The following is a 22,162-nucleotide window of genomic DNA, read 5'->3' on the forward strand; positions in this document are numbered from 1 at the left end:
TGAACAGAAGCCACGACTGGGTACTGTGCTGCAGCCAGAGGGAAAAGTGGCAGGACAAGTTCTACTGAGGAAATCAAAAGCTCCAACAGGCAATCGCATCTACAGACTTTGGTGCAGCTTTCTGAAAATGACTTGTCGAGGAGAAAGTGAGGGCTGCAGATCAGAATCAAAGAGAATGGTGCTGGTAAAGTCCTGATGAAGGGCTTCTGTCCGAAACATCAACTCTCCTGCTCTTCAGATGCTGCCTGATCAGCTGTGCTTTTCTAGCACCACACTCTTCGACTCTGGAAATGACTGTCACCCAGTGCAGAAGGAAAGAGATGTTCCCAACCATCAGGTCATGTGGATGCCAGATACTGACCTGATATGGACCTGGTGGCAATCACATCCTGGTAACTCTCACCATTAATGCGGTTTTGTGTTTTTTTTTTAAATAGGAGAAAGTGAGGACTGCAGATGCTGGAGATCAGAGCTGAAAAATGTGTTGCTGGAAAAGCACAGCAGGTCAGGCAGCATCCAAGGAGCAAGAGAATTGATGTTTCGGGCATAAGCCCTTCTTCAGGAATGAGGAAGGCCTTCTTCAGGAATGACCTTCCTCATTCCTGAAGAAGGGCTTATGCCCAAAACGTCGATTCTCCTGCTCCTTGGATGCTGCCTGACCTGCTGCGCTTTTCCAGCAACACATTTTTCAGCTTTTTTTTAAGTTGGCCATTTCAGAAAACAATTGGATATCCTTGTGGTATTTCACATCCCTCAACCCACAAATGCATCTGGGGTGGACAGTGAGAACCTTGAGATACACCAAGACCAACATGGAAGAGAAGACAACACACCAAGTGGTTTAGAAATCTATAACGGCAGATTGAGCTTTATAGCTCTGTGCCACTAGGACATCTGTGCTAAATGAAGACCTTTTATTTATAATTTTGTCATTTGAGCAATTGCAGACCGTCCTCTGCTTGGTGGAGCACAAATTTCGAAGGAGTTATCTTGCTGTTGCTGTTCATTATACTAGTTAGTAAAATGTTCAGTTCTTCATTTCAATATGCATGTCACATACTCACTTGTATGAAAGCTAAGGTGCCTTGCTCGAGTCTAGAATTAGCAATACAAAGGGACTTCCATTACACTGTGCTCCAATGTGTTTTTCCTAAAATTACCCTCGTGCCAAAGACATATGGATCCCATCTCGGAATGCATTTCTTCATGAGGATTGCCAAGGTGTCACTCATTCAGAGTTTGCTTCTTCAGAGCATTCCTTCAACATTATGCCTTCAAAACTCTGGTGCTCTAAGCCTTCATTAGACCCTTGCTAAGTCCAAGCATCCTCTATAACAGTGTTACAACTACAATGATAGACAAGCAGGAGGCTGGAAGAACACAGCAAGCCAGGCAGCATCAGGAGGTGGAGAAGTCAACGTTTCTCCTGAAGAAGGGTTACACCCAAAACATTGACTTCTCCACCTCCTGATGCTGCCTGGCTTGCTGTGTTCTTCGAACCTCCTGCTTGTCTACCTTGGATTCCAGCATCTGCTGTTTTTTTGTCTTTTACAAATACAAAGAACTGGGTGTAGGTTTGCTCGCTGAGCTGGAAGGTTAGTTTTCAGACATTTCATCACTACTAGGTAACATCATCAGGGAGCCTCGAGATGAAGCACTTGTGGCATGGCCCGCTTTCTATTTTTGTGTTTAGGTTTCCTTGGGTTGGTGATGTTATTTCCTGTGGTGACATTACTTCCTGTTCTTTTTCTCAGGGGGTGGTAAATGGGATCCAGGTCAATGTGTTTGTTGATAGAGGTCAGGTTGGTAAACCATGTTTCTAGGGATTCTCGTGTGTGTCTCTGTTTGACTTGTCCTAGGATGGATGTGTTGTCCCAAAGTAGTGTCCTTCATCATCTGTATATAAGGATATTAGTGAGAAAGGGTCATTTTTTTTGTGGTTAGTTAATGTTCTTGTATCCTGGTGGCTAGTTTTCTGCCTGTTTGTCCAATGTAGTGTTTGTTACAGTTCTTACAAGGTACTTTGTGAAGGACATTAGTTTTGCTTGTCGTCTGTATAGGGCCTTTCAAGTTCATTAGCTGTTGTTTTAATGTGTTGGTGGGTTTGTGGGCTACCATGATACCAAGAGGTCTAAGTAGTCCGGCAGTCATTTCTGAGATGTAGGGGAGAGTGGCTAGGATTTCTGGACGTGTTTGTCTGCTTGTTGGGGTTTATTGTTGACAAATTGGTGGACTGTATTCATTTAATACACTGTATCGGTGATTTTCCTCTGCTCTACTTAGTTCCTCTGTGCTGCAGTGTGTGGTGGCAATAATGTTCTAATGCAGATCGTCACCACAGGAAATGACATCACAAACCCAAGGAAACCTAAACACATAAATAGAAAGCAGGCCATGCCAAACCTCACCTCTGAACAGCTTGATTAGAAAATACCTAAGAACTGTGCTTTGGTCTACTGTGGAGTATTGGTACAGTTCCTATCCTTGGACTGAGAATCATTAAGGCTCTTACAACACGGAACAGTGAATTAATGTTAATTATTCCTTCCCCTCCATAAATGCTTGAAATTTGGCTCTTCAAATGAACACAAAATCTAAGGAATTTGCTTAAATGTTTTAAAAAGAACCACAGATTTATCGAAAATGTTGAGCTAATGACCTCTCACATTCATACTTATCTTTGTGACATTGCATTGAATAATCTTTACATAAGTAGCAAACACAGGTGCAAGCTGTCAAAAACATAACATTTTTGAAAAACAACATGTATAAAACAGCCCCTTGAAACTCAACTGTGCCAATAAATAAACCATCAGCAACAGTTGTACAACATTATACATAAATTTCACCTCATCGTGCTGGCACGGTCAATAAACATCCAGGCAATCTAATCCCATTTCCAGCACTTGGCTTGTAGCCTTGTATGCTATGGAGATTTAAGGATTCATCAAAAAAGTTCATGAGTCTTGAGGGTTTCCACCTCGAACATCCTTTTAGATAGGGAGTTCCAGATAGTCACAACTCTCCGGGTGAAAAAAAATCTCACATCCTCTATAAACCGCCTGCTCCTTACCTTAAAACTGCTCCCATGGTTGTTGACCCATCTACGAAGGGAAAAAGTTCCTGCTTATCTACCTTGTCTGTGGCCCCAGAACACTGTACCCCTCAATCAGATCCTTCCTTGCCTTCTCTGCTTGAAAAAAACAATCCCAGTCTCTCTGTAGAGCTGAATCGTTTCAGTGCACGCTACATCCTGGTGAATTTCCTCTGCACTTTCTATTTGGGGCAGCATAGTGGTTAGCACTGCTACCTCACAGTGCCAGAGATGTGGGTTTGAAGCCACCCTCAGGCAAACTGTCTTTGTGGAATTTGCCCATTCTCCACATGTCTGTGTGGGTTTCCTCTGGGCACTTCATTTTGGGTTGGTTAGCCATGCTGACATTGTCCATAGTATCCTGGAGTGTGCAGGTTGGGGAGACTGGTCATGGGGAGGTGCAGCGTTACTGGGATAAGGTTGGAGGGCTGGGTTGGATGCTCTTCCCAGGGTCAGTGTGAACTTGATGGGCCAAGTGTTCTGCTTCTAAACTGTAGGGATTCTATGATTCTACTGTAAATCATATCTTTCCATTAGTATGGATCGAGAACTGGAAGCAGTTCTCCAGCTATGACCTTACTAGTGATTTCTACAGCTCCATCATAACCTTCTTGCTCTTGTATACAATGCCTCAACTAATTGAGCCACTTACCATGCTGTTTCCAGGGATGGCGGGACTGACATACGAGAGGAGATTGACTGAGTTAGGATTGTTTTCACTGGAGTTCAGACAAATGAGGGGAGATCGCAGAGACTTTTAACATTCTAACAGAACTAGACAGGTAGATGCAGAGAAGATGCTCCCAATGGAGGGTGTATCCAGAACCAGGCGCCACAGTCTGAAGATTTGGGGTGGACCATTTAGGATGGAGATGAGGAAATATTTCTTCACCCAGACAGTGGTGAGCCTGTGGAATTCATTCCACAGAAAGTAGTTGATGCCAAAACATTGAATTTATTCAAGAGACGGCTAGATATAGCACTTAGTGCAAGTGGGATCAAAGATTAGGCTATTCAGTTGGATGATCAGCCATGATGATGATGAATGGTGGAGCAGGCTCAAAGGGTCGAATGGCCTCCTCCTGCTCCTTACTTCTATGTTTCCATATCTTCTTAACTACTTTATCAACTTGACTTACTGTCTTCAAGGATCTATGGAAATGCACACCAAGGTCCCTCTGTACTTCCAAGGTTTTAACATTTAACGTGTATTTCCTTAATTTGTTCATTCTCCCAAAATGCATCACCTCACACTTCCACTTGCACGTAAGGGAAGATGACTGGTGCAGAACTCAGTGCTGAAGAGCCAACTCAACAGGTACCCATTCAGTTTTTGGTCTCAAATTTTTCAAGCATCAAGTTTCTTGATTGTATAGAAGTTATTACAGAAGAGAATGTTAATTGTGTAATTAATGAGATGCTTATGCTTGTTAATAGGCTACCTGTATATGATGTTGAAATGGTGATCTCACCCTCTAAGAATTAAATTTTGGACTGTTCTTTTGTGACAGCAAGAATCTGATATTTGGAATCTCACCCAATTAATTCATCAGCCATTAATTAGCTGCCATTGTTCCCATGACCACAATAGAGGGGGAAGACTTGCCCTTAATTCTATAGAGTCTATCTTTGAAGAAGTTCAACTCACAGGAACATCTTTGGTGCAACTGCATTTATATATTCAACTGCTGGGCTAATAAGGAATGAAGACTGACAAAGTTAATTATTACATGACATTATATTGGACAATCTCTAAATAACTTGCAAAACCAGCTGCAAGTTGTGAAAAACAACATTTCTGAAAAACAAAATGCATAAAAAATGCCCCTTGGTACTCAACTGCGCCAATAAAATAAACCATCTGCAACTGTCATATAACATCATACAATAATTTTGTTTACATAATTTCTATACCAATCTGTTCGGAGATGCTATTCTACATCTCTGGAGCAGCTAGGACTTGAACCTAGGTCTCTAGTTTCAGAGGTAGGGTCGCAGTCATTATACCATGACCCCTAGTAAGTTTGTTTAAATTAGATTGTGTGACCCTGAGAGCCTGACCTCCAAATGAAATAGGAACAGAGTCAGACTATTTGTCACCTTGAACCTGTCCCATTATTAGACATGCTTACAGCTGATCCAACATTCCCCACATCCACTTTCCTGCCTTTTCTCTGTAACCCTGTTATCCATTATCCATTATCCAGGAGAAACAAATTGAAAGGGGAAATAATAAAGTTCCTACTTTTATGTGAAGTAACACCAAAACATAGACATCACCTCATGGATTAGTGCAAAGTTTCCACATGCAATTCAGAAAAGCCTTTGTCAATGGGATGAATCGTGCCATATTTTGGGAAAGTACAAATTTTGTCAAGTTTCATGGAGGGATTTCTTTTTCCATGAGATCCAGAGAGTTTTCTCACACTGTTATCCTAAATTTACCTTGTTAAATAGATACCACACCCTGAAAATGCCTCTCACACCAACTAAACCACTTGCTGTAGCCAGATGTTCTAACTCTAGCTGGGTCACCCCAGGATCCCTGGCACTGTTATCACCTTAAAACCTGGTATTAACCTGGTCAATGTTGTCAACCCAGAACTGTCCTGCACGATTCGTGACATTTAACCTGGGCATGACAGATAGGGATAAACTGGCAACTTGCTTTGCGGACAGGACCTGGAAGTCTTGTTGCATGGGTTGGTACATAGGAGGGATTTCCTCTTCCTCAGGATGACCAGAGGAAGCTTCAATACTAGAATGTGCCAGCCTGGGTCAGGGCAATCTCAACTGGCTGGCTGAAAGAACACCCAGCAGTGAAACATAAGGATCAACGACCTTGGTTGCTTTGCCAGTGAAATTGCCACTATCATTTCTCTGCCATTTCATCCATCTCCCACCAAGTTTCAGGCTCTACCACTCTCACTATTGCATATGACATCTCCCTCGCTATGTCGTATCCACATAATTCTGCACAACCCCATCCTTGCATTCTCTCTACGCTGTCCACTCACTCACTCAGGACATCTCACCTTCTTTCCCCTACCTGGCCCAGCACTAACAGCTGTGCCTCCTACTTTGATATCACTCAATCTCTCTTATATTCCAGGAGAAAACAGAGTGCAATAGTACAGGAAGAGCCTCAGCGAGTGGATGGGTGCCCAGGTTTCGGCCTCTCACCCTCTACAAGGAGCTGATCCTGACCCTGACTGCCATGAAGGCCCGCACCCACATCTGTGGACTGATATCAGAGGCAGCCTTTCACTTTGTATTTTACAACTTCTTGGCCAAAGAGTGTTTTCCTTAACTCGACTGAGGACCACTCCTCTTAGCCTTTTGGACGTAGCCATTAACTTGAACCACAGGCCATGTGTTTGCCACAACGTGCTGTTGTGAGATTGCCACAGCATGGTGTTATACTACAACATGTCCACTCCCTTGAGAGATTACTGCCTCCGGCCGTGGCAAGACTGCAGGTATTTTGTTTGATGCTAAAACCCCCTACAATTTTGAAGGAAGTACTGAAGCGGAGGGACCTCGGGGTTCATGTGCAGAATTCGCTGAAGGCGGCTAGTTGAAACAAATGTTAAGGCAGCTTTTTGGATCCTTGAGTTTATAAGTAGAGAGATAGAGTATAAAAGTAAGGAAGTGATGATACACCTGTACAAATCATTGGGCAGACCACAGTTGGACTATTGTGTTCAGTTCTGGCATCTTAAGACATAGAATATTACAATGCAGTACAGGCCCTCCAGCCTTTGAAGTTGCATCGACCTGTGGAACAAATCTGAAGCCCACCTAAACTATACTATTCCATTCTTATCCAATGACCATTTAAATGCGCTTAGAGTTGGCGAGTCTACTATTGTTGCAGGCTGGGTATTCCACACCCCTGTTACTCTCTGAATAAAGAAACTACCTCAGATATCTGTCCTATATCTATCACCCCTCAATTTAAAGCTATGTCTCTTTGTGCTAACCATCACCATCCGAGGAAAAAGGCTCTCACTATCCACCCTATCTAACCCTCTGATTATCTTATATTAGTCAATATATATCTACTTATATATCAATACCAGGTTTATATCAATTAAGTCACTTCAAAACATTCTACTTTCTAATGAAAACAGCCTCACATTCCTCAGGCTTTCCTCATAAGTCCTTCCCTCCTTACCAGGTAACATCCTGACCCCTTTTCAAAGCTTCCACATCCTTCCTAATATGCGGTGACCAGAACTGTACGCAATACTCCAGATGCAGCCTAACCAGAGTTTTGTATAGCTCAAGCATGACCTCCTGGCTCCAAAACTCAATCCCTCTACCAGTAAAAGCCACCACACTGTATGCCTTCTTAACAACCCTATCAACCTGGGTGGCAACTTTCAGGGATCTACGCACAAGGACACTGAGATCTCTTTGCCCATCAACACTACTAAGAATCTTACCATTAGCCCAGTACTCTTTATTCCTGTTGCTTCTTCCAAAGTGAATCACCACACACTTTTCCACATTAAACTCCATTTGCTACCTCTCAGCCCAGCTCTGCAGTTTATCTATGTCCCTCTGTAACCTGCAACAGCTTTGACACTATCCACAACTCCACTGACCTTAGTGTCATCTGTAAATTTACTAACCCATCCTTCTACACCCTCATCCAGGTCATTTATAAAAATGACAAACAGCAGTGGCCCCAAAACAGATCCTTGAGGTACAGCACAAGTAACTGAACTCCAGGATGAACATTTCCATTCAAGCACTACCCAGTGTCTTCTTTCAGCTTGTCAATTTCTGAACCTTATTTAAGGTAGGAAGTTAAAACCCTGGAGAGATCACAAAGGGGGGTTTACTAGAATGATAGCAGGAATGAGGGATTTTAAATACAAAGGAAAAAAAAATAGAGAAATTGGGCTAATTCTCCTTGGAGCAGAGAAGGTGAAGAAGTAACCTTATTGAGGTGTTCAAAATTATGAACAATTTTGACAGGAGACAGGAAGATATTCTGTAGATATTAATTCATATGTTATTAATGTTATGGACCAGGTCAGACCTCCACAAAACATTTTAAGAAGGTAGCCTAGACCCTAACTTTTTCTTATTTTAAAGGTAGATGTGGAGCGGATATTCCAGGTGTGAAGCAGCTGGTCAAACCACTCAGCTTTAAGTAAAACAGAATTTATTTAAACACAATGGTTCAAACATCTGATGAACTGTGGGACCTTGTTTTCACTGTAGCTGCTTTCCCGTGACGAGCAGTTTCTGACTGCCTGCTTAAAAAAAAACTAGAAAAAATCCTGAATTGACAGAGCTGGCTACTCCCCTGCGATTGTTGAAGTAGTCATTTCCAGACATATTGGCACTTCGGCCTTTGCGAACCCTCTTGAAACAAAACAAGGAGAAAACAACCTTGTGAAAGGGGCAGCATAATCACAGTAACTAGTGGTCACAATTTCAAGATTGTCAGCACGAGAGCTAGGAGTGAGAGGAAGAAAAGCTTTGTTTGGTATGCTTGCCTTGATTGGTCATTGCATTGAGTATAGGGGTTAGGAGGTCATGTTGCAGCTGCACAGGACATTGGTTAGGCCACTGTTGGAATATTGCATACAATCCTGGTCTCCCTGCTACAGAAAAGATGGTGTGAAACTTGAAAGGGTTCAGAAAAAAATTGCAAAAAATGTTGCCAGGGTTAGAGGGTTTGAGATATAGGGAGAGGCTGAATGGACTGCGGCTATTTTCCCTGGAGCATCAGAGGCTGAGAGGTGACCTTATAGACATTTATAAAATCATGAGGGGCATGAATAGGGTAAATAGACAAGTTCTTTTCCCAGGGTGTGGGAGTCCAAAACTAGAAGCCATATGTTTAAGGTGAGAGGGGAAAGATGTAAAAGGGACCTAAGGGACAGCTTTTTCACACAGAGGGTGGTCCAGCGATGGAATGAGTTGCCTGAGGAAGTGGTGGAGGCCGGTACAATTACAACTTTTAAAAAGAATCTGGATGGGTATATGAATAGGAAGGATTTAGAGAGATATGGGCCAAATGCTGGCAAATGGAACTAGATTTATATAGGATATCTAGTCAGCATGGACGAGTTGGGCTGAAGGGCCCGTTTCCGTGCTGGATATCTCTATTACCCTATGACTTGACTGAGAGTTGTTAGGATTTGGAATATGCTGTCTGGGAGGGTGGTGGAGGTGGATGCCACAGGAACATGCATAAGAAATCTGGGTATATATTTGATAGTGATGAAGTTAGAGGTCTATGGAGATGGAGACGGGAGAATGGGACTAGTTGGGTAGCTCTTTTGGGAGCTGGTACAGACATGATGGATCGAATAGCCTCCTGTTACATTGTAAAAATCCATGCTTCTATTCGAATGATTCTAAAAGGCAAATTAAGATATCGTGCACCTGTTAACTCCTGTTGAGAAGGCAAGGCAAAGCAGGGAAACTGAACATCCAGGTCAGTACTGAATGAGTGAGCCACTATGAGAATAAGCAAGCAACCCTGGATGCAGCATGGACCAATTGGCAAAATGGGTGTCTGTCCAAGTGCACACAGCCTTCCAATAAGAATTATTGACACACCCCAAAGTGCACTCTGACAGCATCGTGGCATACTATAAGTGTATTGGAGGTATATTGTCATTGACACGCTGGCACTATTGGATACCAACTTCTATAGTTGCGGATGCGGGCGGTTGCTGCCCTGGGCTGTGCCCTGAGGCCTTGGTACCAGGTGTGAAAGATGGAGCTCTGAAGGAGCAAGCAGTGATCTGGAGTCCTACTCGGTACTCTCAAGGAGAAAGTAAGGACTGCAGATCAGAGTCAAGAGTGAGGTGCTGGAAGTTGTCTATTCATATCCCATTTGACTGCTCTTCTGTGGCAGTTTTCCGTTATAAATTCTTACCCAATGATAAGGCAGCATCTGAGGATTAGATTAGATTCCCTACAGTGTGGAAACAGGTCCTTCGGCCCAACCAGTCTACACTGACCCTCCGAAGAGTAACCCACCCAGACCCATTTCCCTCTGACTAATGCGCCTAGCACTATGGGCAATTTAGCATGGTTAATTCACCTGACTTGCACATCTTTGGACTGTGGGCCAGGAGAAAACCCACACAGACAGTCGCCTGAGGCTGGAATCGAACCCAGGACCCTGGTGCTGTGAGGCAGCAGTGCTAACCACTGAGCCACCGTGCCACGCAGGGATCAGGCGAATCAACATTTTGGACATAAGCCCTTCATCTGACTTCCATGTCGGGAATTTTCAAAGTGTGTTTAATCCCTGACTTGGTAAAATTGATGAGCTAAGGTTAGGTAATGATCCTAGTTACCAGGAATGAAAACCCTAGTTACTAGTGTCATTGAAGCACAGAATTGTCAGATCACAGAATGATGCCATTCAGCTCATCTTTCCTGCACTCGTTCGAATACTAGTGCCAATCTTCTTTTCCTCTATAACCCTGCGAACCATTTCTATCCAATGCTCTCTTGAACCTACCTTCACTATATTTCCAGGCAGTGCATTCCATACCCTAATTACTCGCTGTGTGAAAAAGTTTGTTTTGTTTCTCATATCACTGTTCCTTCGATTACACATCATTTTAAATCAATGCCCTTTCATTTTGAATCCATTTCCAAGCAGGAACAGCATCTCCTTATCTACTCTATTCCCACCTGCTCATGATTTTGCAAACTTCTATTAAATCTCCTCTCAGCCTTCCACTCTCCAAAGAGAACAGTCCCAACCTCTTCAATCGATCCTCAAAATGGCAGTTTCTCATTCCTGCCTCAGGGTAGCAGCCACCCGCGCCTCGTATCTACAGATGTTGGTATCCAATAGGTATCCAGCCCGTCAATAACAATATGGTATACCTCCAATCCACTTATAGTGTGCTATGATACTATCATTCTGCATTTTGGGATGCATCAATAATTATATAATAGGATTATATAAATCCTCTTGCAGCTCAATAGTGGGAATCTCATCTCAATATGCAAAACTAGGTTGGAAAATGAGACTTCTCACTACCAGCATCAGGTAGTGTAGGATTTCTCATGCAATTCTCCCAACTTTCTCACTATGGTCCACATCCTGATAAGATTCCACCTAATGTGCCTTGCAACACCTCACAGGCATTATGAAGTCTTCAACATTTGAAATTTAAGAATTATCCTCATGGTGCACACTGCATAGCCCATCAGATCATTTTATTCCACTTAATCCAAAGAGGTCCTCAGCTGGAGTTGTCTATTCATATCCCATTTGACTGCTCTTCTGTGGCAGTTTTCCATTATAAATTCTTATCCAATGATAATTGATGTCATTGTTCCGGTCATGTTATGAGGATTCTCCCAAACCCCTGCACTTAATGATAGGGCACTCTTAGAATTACCAGGAACAATCATAAATAATGTTTACAGCCACAGGATGGTGTACAGAGCAAATCAAACAGAAGGGACCAGAAGCTAAACTTGAAGAAGCAAATAATAATCAATCAGTGAGAGAATTGGGAGTCCCTATCTGAGGATGCTCAGGATCCAGATCTCTGGTTTAAAAATGAAAATGATGGATTGGGAAGAGTTTATGGCACAATGTAATGTTACTCAAGTAATCCAGACACTCAGGTCAATGCTATGGGATCAATTGATGCAAGTCCTGCCAATGGCTACCAGTAAAGTTTAAACTGGTTGTTTATAAAAGCCCATCTGGTTCATTAACATGCTTTAGTGAAGGATATTTTTCATCCTCACCTGGATTGCCTTCGACATGCAAGGTTATGTCATTAGCATTGTCATTGGCCAGATCCTACCTGCCCTCTGAAATGACCCAACAATCCACTCAGGTTTGGAATAAATGGGAAATGCTGGTCTTGTCAGTTATGCCTATAGCCCAAGGAGGAGTCAAATAATAAATATGTGGAGCCACTAAAAGTGTTTCTAAAAACGTTATTTTATGTGAAAATACATGGGACTCTAAGTCTGTACTATAAGACCAGAAGAAATGGGAACAGGAGTAGGCCATTCAGCCCCTCAATAGGATCATGGCTAATCTGCCATCCCCCATGTTCTCTTTCCTGCCCTTTTCCCAAAACACATGATTCCCTGACTGATCAAGGTTATGTCTACCAGAGTCTAAAAAATATCCTGCAACACTCTCTGAGGCAAAGGGTTCCAAAGACTCTCAGCCCTCAGAGAGAAGAAATCCTCATCTCAGTATTAAACTGGTGCCCCTTTATTCTGAGACTATGCCCTCTGGTCCTAGACTCTCCCATGTGGGGAAGCATTTCCTTAGTATTTGCTCTGTCAAGTCCCTTGAGAATGCTGTGTATTTCAAAGAGAAATTATGATAATGTGCTTAAAGTAATCCAATCCATCCTGTGTGCCAGCTACAGGACAACTAAGTATGCAAGTTAACTCAGTGAGCTGGAAGGTTTGTTTTCAGACATTTCGTCACCACGCTAGGAAACATCAGTGAGAGTCTCCGGTGAAGCACTGGTGGTATGTCCTGCCTCGCTATTAATAGGTCTTGGTTTCTTAAGGTGGGTGATGTCATTTCTGGTTGTTTTTTCAAGAGAAGGTATATTTCTTACCTTAAGAAACCAAGACCTATAAATAGAGAGGTGGGATATACCATCCGCGCTTCACTGGAGACTCACACTGATAATGTTACCTAGTATGGTGACGAAACATCTGAAAACAAACCTTCAAGCTTACTTACCATCAACCTGAGCTACAAATCTTCTCAAAAATCACTAACAGGACAACTAACACAGAGGCCATAAAGACTGCCCTAGCTCCTGCAATGAAGGCTCTGATGATAACTTTATGATCGGAGAAGGCTCTCCATTTCCATTCTCAAAGTTTTAGAAAACTGAATAGTACTTATAATTACAGAGAGTGACTGAACTCCTTGATAATTTTCAGCTCACCAGAAAGACCAACCTGAGGGTTGTTACTATACGCTTGCTTAATCAATAACAGTAATCAGTAATGAGTTTTGAGAAGATTTGTAACTCAGGTTGAGGTTATAGATGTAGATTTGCTCGCTGAGATGGAAGGGTCATTTTCAGGCATTTCGTCACCCTACTAGGTAACATCTCAGTGGGCTCAGGTGAAGCAATGCTGAAAATTCCTGCTTTCTATTCATAAGTTTGGGTTTCTTTGGGTTGGTGATGTCATTCCCTGGAGTGATGTTATTTCCTGTGGTGAAGTCACTTCCAGTTCCTTTTCTCAAGGTTTGGTAGACAGGGTCTAACACGATGTGTTTGTTGATAGAGTTCTGGTTGTGATGCCATACTTCTAGGAATTCTGGTGCGTATCTTTGTTTGGCTTGTCCTAGGATGGATGTATTGTTCCAGTTGAAGTGGTGTCCTTCCTTATCCGTATGTGAGGATACTAGTGAGAGAGGGTCATGTCTTTTTGTGGATAGTTGGTGTTCATGTATCCTAGTGGCTAGTTTTATACCTGTTTGTCCAATGTTGTGTTTGTTACAGTCCTTTTCACAGTATTTTGTAAATGACATTAGTTTTGCTTGTTGTCTGTGTAAGGTCTTTCAAGTTCATTAGCTGCTGTTTTAGTGTGTTGATGGGTTTGTGGGCTACAATGATGCCAAGAGGTCTGAGTAGTCTGGCAATCATTTCCAAGATGTCTTTGATGCAGGGGAGAGTGGCTAGGGTTTCTGGACGTGTTTTGTCTGCTTGTTTTGTCTGCAGCTGCATCAGAACATTAATTCAACGAGCCAGCAGAAAGGAACTACGCAGAGCAGAGGAAAATCACCTGTACAGTGTACTCAAAAATAAAGGTACCCAATGAACACAGTCTGCAGAGTTCTCAGCAACAAATCCAAACTAACACAGCAGCTAATAACTTGAAAAACCGAACACAGACAACAAGCCAAACTAATGTCATTTACAAAACACCGTGCAAGGACTGTAACAAGCACTACATTGGACAAACAGGCAGAAAACTAGCCACCAGGATACACGAACACCAACTAGCCACAAAAAGATATGACCCTAATTTACTAGCATCCTCACATACAGATGAGGAAGGACACCACTTCAACTGGGACAACACATCCATCCTTGGACAAGTCAAACAAAGACATGCACAAGAATTCCTAGAATCATGGCATTCCAACCGGAACTCTATCAACAAGCACATCAAGTTAGACCCTGTCTACCACCCCCTGAGAAAAGGAACAGGAAGTGACTTCACCACAGGAAATAACATCACCACAGGAAATGACATCACAAACCCAAAGAAACCCAAACATATAAATAGAAAGCAGGAATTTTCAGCATTGCTTAACCTGAGGCCCACTGAAGATGTTACCCAGTAGGGTGACAAAATGTCTGGAAATGAAACTTCCAGCTCAGCGAGCAAACCTACATCCAAACGTAATCAGTAACAACCTTGCTGAATCAATGTAAGAAGGATGTGGAAGTGCCAGTGTTGGACTGGGTTGGATAAGGTCAAAAATTGCATGACACCAAGTTATAGTCCAACAGGTTTATTTGAAACCACTAGCTTTCAGAGTACCTGATAAAGGAGCAGTGTTTCAAAAGCTAGTGATTTCAAATAAACATGTTGGACTATAACCTGGTGGCATGTGATTTTTGACAATGTAACAAAAGCAGTAGACATGGGATTGTAAATGGATGCTATTAATAGCAGCGATAATGCATTAAAGTAAGTCCCACACAAGATACTATTCGCTGAAATTGAAGCTTATGGAATTGAGGACAAGCCATTAGCCTGTACGGGAGATAGTCTCAGTGGATAGAGGCATAAGTGTACAAATTGACTGTGTGTGACTAGTAGAATCCCTCAAGGGCTTGCCAAAACCTCAATTATTTGCTATTTATTAATGACTTAAACCAAATCACACAGCAATCTGTCAATGATATAACGATGTGGCATTGCAATCAACTGCACATGGAATATATAAATTTACAATCCTGTTTAAAGAAATATAAGGTTTGGTAATGACAAACAGATTTCATCTGAGGCAGTTGCAACATCATCCACTTTTGGATGTAAACTGAATGATCAAAATACTGTCAGCTTGCACTCAGTTAGCTTCTACAGAGATGCCAAGAACTTTCCAAGTGGTGAAAATTACAAGCAGTGGAGGCGCACAGAAACTAAAGTGTCCTTGTGTGTAGATTGATGAAATTTCACAGCTAGGTACAAAACATATTCATAAACGGTAAATAGGATGGCCCTAGTTAGATTGCACCTTGAGTCCTGCAGGTTCTTGACAGCATACATTAGGAAAAGGACCTCTGGCTTGGAGGGAATGCAACACAGCTCTATCAGAATAATAGGCTATTGCCAAAAACCAGATCAAAGACTATGAGTAAAGACGGCTAATGGGTTTTGGTCTAGGTTTCTGAACATTAAGAGGAACAGATAGGGACATAGATTGACAAAAACAATTTTTTCAAACAATTGAATCTGACTAAAATTTCAAAACATTTCTGGACTTAAAGAGTGGTGGAAGTTTGGGACTCTCATCCACAAGCAGGAGTTTTTCCTAGGTCAATTGTCAACTTCACACCCAAGACAGAAAGATTTCTGTTAAGAACATAGGAGATATATATGTGGAGATATATATGCAGTATATGGAGGCAAGCTATAGATCAATTCTGACATCGTTAACTGCAAAACAAAATGCAGAGAATAAATAACTTACTGTGATACATGATCAACGTGTTATGAGTTGACTTTCTTTATTCCTTATTTTTCTTTTCATTATGCGAGTTACAAATAATACCCTACCTGACCATCAGCTGTTTCCTGAAAGCATCTTCCCACATTCAGAGTTCTGGTTGGTGGTTGTGGTTGTGACTGTGGTTGTGACTGAGGTTGTGACTGAGGTTTGGGCTGGCCGTTTACATTTCCATTAGCATTAAGCTGTGACCTTTGTTGAACTGAATGGGTTGGCTGTTGCTCCTGTGACAGTTTTATGCTGTTCTTGATTGGAGTGTCAGGTACGGTTTTAACTCTTGCCACTTGATGAATCTGCACAGTGGCCTCTGGTGGGTGGTTTACGTGGATATTAACCAAGGACGGAAGCATTACAACTGTAGGGAAAATGGAATAACCATTCAAAATACTGGAAATTAATGATGCATGTTCTTTCAAACTGTATTATTTTCTTTGCCTTCACAACAATAAAGACAGTACTTCAATGCAGAACTTTTCAAAGATTACCTAATAGAAGAAGAACATCTAGCCACCATATTTGCAGCTCCTCTTCATCTAACAGACCAAAAAGTGGACAATTAAATATGTCAGGAGGTTGGAAAGGAGGTACACCGCAAATATTTTGGAAGACCACCTGGTCATCTATCTATTCATTTGAACAGAAAACAGCTGTGTTACAGGTGTCTTCAAGGGCTCAGTGGTTAGCACTGCTGCCTCACAGTGCCTGGGTGTGATTCCATCCTCGAGTGACTGTCAAACCATCTACAAAGACAAGAGGTGAATTCTGCTCAGGAAAAACAGGTCAGGGGCCTCTGAAATCATGGTGAACTTACGGTTCTATTTCCAATCTTGCTAAGACTGTGGTTACGTTGCCTGGGTTCTCAGTATAGATGGAAGGAAGTGAATAGCAAACTAATGTATTTCAAATATGTTTTTGCTTGAGGAGTGGGAAGCAGGGACTTAAACCTCCTCTCAATGCACGAAATGCTGGAGATCACAGTGGGTTAGGTAGCATCCATGGAGAGAGAGCAAAGTAACATTGAGTCTAGATGACTTCATCAGAGCTCTGATAGGAGACAGTGAGGCCTGCAGATGCTGGATATCAGAGTTGAGAGTGCGTTGCTGGAAAAGCAACCGAGGCCCGAAACGTCAATTTTCCTGCTCCTCGGATGCTGCCTGACCTGCTGTGCCTTGCCAGCAACACCCTCTCAAATCAGAGCTCTGATGAAGAGTCATCTAGCCTCATGTATAGGATGGGCTAAAGTTGATGATATTTAACAGCTACATGACCTGGAATGGGCCCTGTGAACATTCCTGTATGTGCTGAAAACAGCACAATTAACTTGTTTTTCTGTACTTCCTGTTTGTTGCACTGTATAGGAGAGAAGGGGAGAATTTCGTTCTGAGCTATTGGACTTCACCTCAGACCGGGATGGTGAAGGGTGCAAGGAATGAACCTAACCTCCAGACCAGCTATTGATTGAGCGGTCCCCGATGGGTAGAAGGGCCTGAGACTTGTTGCTTTTATTTCCCTTTATTTTCTTTTTATTTTATTACTATAAATGTTGGATTGGGCAGTAGCATTGTGGGGGTGGGGGCGAAGTTGGGAAGATGAACATATGCAGTGCGAGTTCCTAGAATCATAGAATAGAGTCATAGAATCCCTACAAAGTGGAAACAGGCCCTTCGGCCCAACAACTCCACACCGACCTTCCGGAGAGTAACCCACCCAGACCCATTCCCCTACCCTATTATCCAATACTTACACCTGACTAATGCACCTCACCTCCACATCCCTGAACACTATGGTAAAAACAATGACTGCAGATGCTGGAAACCAGATTCTGGATTAGTGGTGCTGGAAAAGCACAGCAGGTCAGGCAGCATCCGAGGAGCAGTAAAATCGACGTTTTGGGCAAAAGCCCTTCATCAGGAACACTATGGGCAATTTAGAATGGCCAATTCATCTAACCTGCACATTTTGGATTGAGAGAGGAAACCGGAGCACCAGGAGGAAACCCACGCAGAAATGGGGAGAATGTGCAAACTTCACACTGACAGTCATTCTGGGGTGGTAGCGAACCCGGATAGGAGAGGTACGGTTTAGATATCATAGTCGCACTTGCAAAAGAGAGAGAGAGAGAAAACTGGTGGTGTTTTAACCAGAGGGTCACCATGTCTCAGACAAGGGGACAGGTTGAGAAGAATCCTTCACGGTAATCTCAGCTGGTAAAGGAATTGAACACACACTGTTGGCATCACTCTGCTCTGCAAAGCAGCCAACTGAGCTAAACAAAGTCCTTTAAAGAGAATCCAATACCATCTTCTCAAAGGTAAATGGACATTGAAATGTTGCCTTTGCATTTTGAAAATGATATCCCATTATTATCCTGAAAAATAGCCAACAGTAATGTAGAAATATGAATGAAATTATATTCAATAGGGGCAAAATAATTCTATCGACTCAAATTAAATATCTATCTAAATAGCACAAATTAACAATTTTTTCCACTCAGTGGACCAACTTTGACACTGATTTTAAGGTAAAAACATTGTAACTTATAATGACAATTCAGTGTAAATCCAAGAATTTGTCACATTACCTTGTTGGTTCGAAAGAGGCAGAGTATACACAGACTGCGAAGCTGATGAACGGGCAGGTACTGTCTTTGACACAGTTTGCTTTTCAGGAGGAACTGGAAGGTGGCAGAACTTCCCTGTTGAGTTTGATGGGCACCTGCACTTGTCTCTTCCAATGCAGTATCCTCCATTCAGGCAGGGGATCTGGCAGAAATCTATAACACAATTATAAGGAAGTCAGTAATGAGAACAATTGCTAATTGAATTGATTTATGCACCATTTGAACAATTGATTTCCTACTTCTGACAGCTCACTGGTGTTACTTAAGGGTCAAGAACAGGATGCTTCATGTATGATTAAGAAACTCTCCTGAAAGATAATTAACAACTACTAATTGCCTTTGTTTGAATGTTGGCTCCTTAGGAGGTGACCTAAGAGACTCTGCCTGTTATTTAAAGGTAGTTAACACTATGATACTTAGCTTTTAAGCCCTTTTCCCCATATTTTTCAATTAAGATTGCTCTGTCAGTTACTTCCCCTTTCCATCTGACCATGAAATTAAAAATAATTAATATCTTACCAATAACCAGGACTGATGCTTTACTACCAAATGTAAAAGGCTTTACAGAGAATCACATATATATTCTTGGTTAAAAACTACCCCAGAGCACTGAGAATTTTTATATAGTGTCAATTGTGACAAAGAAGTTCAAATAACTACAAGTCGCAAATTACTTGAATGCGAGGCTTTTTCCATCCTGTTTATCTATTATTAATTTGGTTTTCCTGTTAAGATACTCACTTACTTGCTGCATGTCTTTAGAAAAACTGTCTTAAGGCAAAGATTGAGAGTTCACCTTGCAGGGAACTAACAACGCCAAATTACATGCAAGAGGTAAAATTACTTAAAGTGCTCATATTTAGCAGAAAATATTCCATGTTCTACAACGATTTCACCGTCGTTTTACAGACAGTTATGTGGGAAAGAATTTGTGATAGGAAAGATATAAATGGAAAACATATTCTTGAAGAACAAAGCAGAATTGATTGGAAACTGGGAAAACACACACCGACAGTTAGATGTGAATTTAAGTCAATTGAGTGTAAGAAGGGTTGCATTATTTGGTGCTGTAAGGCATCTGTTTCTAACAATGGGAAAGCATAGGGAGGCATAATTGAGGGATTTGCCTCACCATGTCCCTTAGCTCCTTTACTTTTCAAAAAAATTATCTTTGCCTTAAAAGCATTCAAGGAGGTAGCCTCAACTGTTTCACTGAGCAGGGAATTCCACACAGATTCACAACGCTTTGGGTGAAGGAGTTCCTCCTCAACTCAGTCCTGAATCTGTTCCCCCTTATTTTGAGGCAATGCCCCCTTGTTCTAGTTTCACCCACCAGTGGGAATAACCTTCCTGCTTCTAAGTCTTCTATTCCCTTCATAACTTTATCTGTTTCTATAAGATCCCCCCTTATTCTTCTAAATTCCAAAGTGTATAGTCTCAGTCTACTCAACCTTTCTCAACGCAATTCTCTGAATTCCAGAATCAATCCAGTGAACCTCCTCTGCACCCCCTCCAGTGCCAGTACATCCTTTCTCAAGTAAGGAGACCAAAACTGTACATTGTAAATTCTGCTAGGAGGTCTGAAGTACTATGTTTAAACTGTACTTAAAGCAATGCTTTCTACAATCAGATGTTTCCAGTGAATAAAAACAGGCCATTAATATTAGCTTCACAAGTCGGGGGAAAAGGTCTACACTGTCTTAACATGTCAGGATTAATGTCAGTTGAAGAATGAAGAGATCTTCAGAAGACATGGATTACACTAGAAGACTGATTCAGTGTCAGTCAATTGGTCAACTTCATTGACTAGAATTTACGTCATTTAGACATATCTTATAGAACTCATAGACCACTTCAAGATTGGGTACAGAGCAAAGGATGCACAATATGATTTTACAATGGGGAGCCAGCAACTGGAATTGTTAAATTGATGATTTCATCAAGCCCCATCAAAATTTCCCAGAAAGATTTGCTAGACAGCTCAAAGATTTAGTGTTGATGACATACAGAAGATTAGGTGTAAGTACAAGGCAATCTTTGCAACTTGACTATTGACATAATCATAATATTGACATACCCAAATATAGCAAGACATTGGGAAAGTGTGGCCTCCTGCCTGCATCAAGGAAATACTCAAATTTCAATCAAGAAAACCTTTAGAAGCAGTTGACTAGATCAAAGGCTGAGGCGGCTACAGAGAGCTGATCCTAAAAGACCATTCGCAAGGAGTAGCTTCAAACTACAATAAAGACAAGTGATATCTCACCACGAGAATTGATCAACAAACTATAACCTGACAAGGAGTGAAACAAAGAGTGATGAACACATCTTCCACACAGTCAATATCATGGAAAATGTCAAACGTTTCCAATTTTGTTCTAGAAAAACTGCTGACTATTCAAAATATACCCAAACACATGGGAAGGCATGACAAAAACTACAAATGTAGGCGCAGGATCAATAGTGTTAGATTGTAAGTACAAACAATTTGCCATTATTATTTCCCCAGCCTCATTCTCTAAAAGACCTATATCCACTTTAGCCTTTCTCCTCCTTTATGTACACACATATTCTTATATAAGGAAGCTTGTGTTGTCCATCTTGATATTATTTGTGCATTTATGCACAAAGCTTATTTTCTCCCTCTTTTGGTCTTCTTCTGATGATTTTTAAAACCTTTTTAATCCTCTGGCTAACAACTAATCTTTGCCAGATTGTATTTTTTTTTTCAACTTGATGTAGATTCTCTTTGTTAGAAATGGTCACTGCTTGCTGCACTGGAGAATTTGTTTTTCGTGAAAACATAGAAAATACAACAAAGGAGTGGCAGTTATGGGCCAAATATTCAGAAATGAGACTGGACAGGTGGAAGGTATATCAGGAGGGGAACATGTTGAAAATAGTGACCATAACTCAGTTGGATTGAATATGGTCACACAAAAGGGAAAGATGGCTGCTGAATAAAGCTCTAAACTAAGGAAAGCCTGATTTTATGAAGATATGAATTGGTCCAAATGGACTGGGAACTATTTGCACTAATTTCTTTTCCAGAGCAGTGGGAGCATTCAAGAAATAACAAATATATTCATGAAATGACAAAGGGTAGGACCAAAACTGGAGAACCTTGGATGTCAAGAATTAAGAATACAAAACAAAGGCTTACGACTGTTACCGAGGTCTCAATACAGCCCTACCATTCACCATGAAACCCCTACTTTGATTTGACTTTCCAAAATGCAAGACCTCACACTTATCTATATTAAACTCAATTTGCCATTTCTCAGTCCACTTCCCCAGCTGATCAAAGTCCTGCTGCAATTTCTGATAACCTTCCTCACTATTCACAATACCACCTATTTTAGTGTCATCTGCAAACTTATTAATCATGCCTTGTACGTTCTCATCCAAATTATTGATATAGATAACACATAGTAATGGGTCCAGCACCAACCACTGAGGCACTGCAATAGTCGCAGGCCTCCAGTCCAACAAGCATCCTTCCACTGTTACCCTCTGCTTCCTACTATCAAGCCAATTCTGTATCCAATTTTCCAGCTCCCTCTGGATTCCATGCAATCTAACCTTCCAGAGTAGCCTACCATGTAGAACCTTTTCAAAAGCCTTAGCGAAATCCATTCAGACTAGGTCTGCCATCCTGCCTTCAACAACATTCCTAGTCATGTCATCAAAGAACTCGAACAAATTTGTGAGG

General features: G+C 41.6%; 1 protein-coding gene across 2 annotated transcripts in view; it reads right to left on the reverse strand.

Moving 5' to 3' along the window:
- The window catches only part of LOC122553394 (latent-transforming growth factor beta-binding protein 2-like), a 465,241-nt gene that overhangs the window by 287,458 nt on the left and 155,621 nt on the right, over positions 1-22,162 (reverse strand). For both annotated transcript variants that reach the window (XM_087989653.1, XM_087989652.1), the window contains exons 6-7: positions 18,412-18,603; positions 15,881-16,185 (exon numbers count right to left, since the gene is read on the reverse strand). In XM_087989653.1, the coding sequence (XP_087845779.1) occupies positions 15,881-16,185; positions 18,412-18,603 (497 nt within the window). The remainder of the gene's footprint in view (positions 1-15,880; positions 16,186-18,411; positions 18,604-22,162) is intronic.

Source organism: Chiloscyllium plagiosum, unplaced genomic scaffold (assembly GCF_037043375.1).
Source record: "Chiloscyllium plagiosum isolate Xiang-an unplaced genomic scaffold, Cpla_swu_hap1 HiC_scaffold_8, whole genome shotgun sequence".
In the NCBI taxonomy this organism is placed as follows: Eukaryota; Metazoa; Chordata; class Chondrichthyes; order Orectolobiformes; family Hemiscylliidae; genus Chiloscyllium; species Chiloscyllium plagiosum.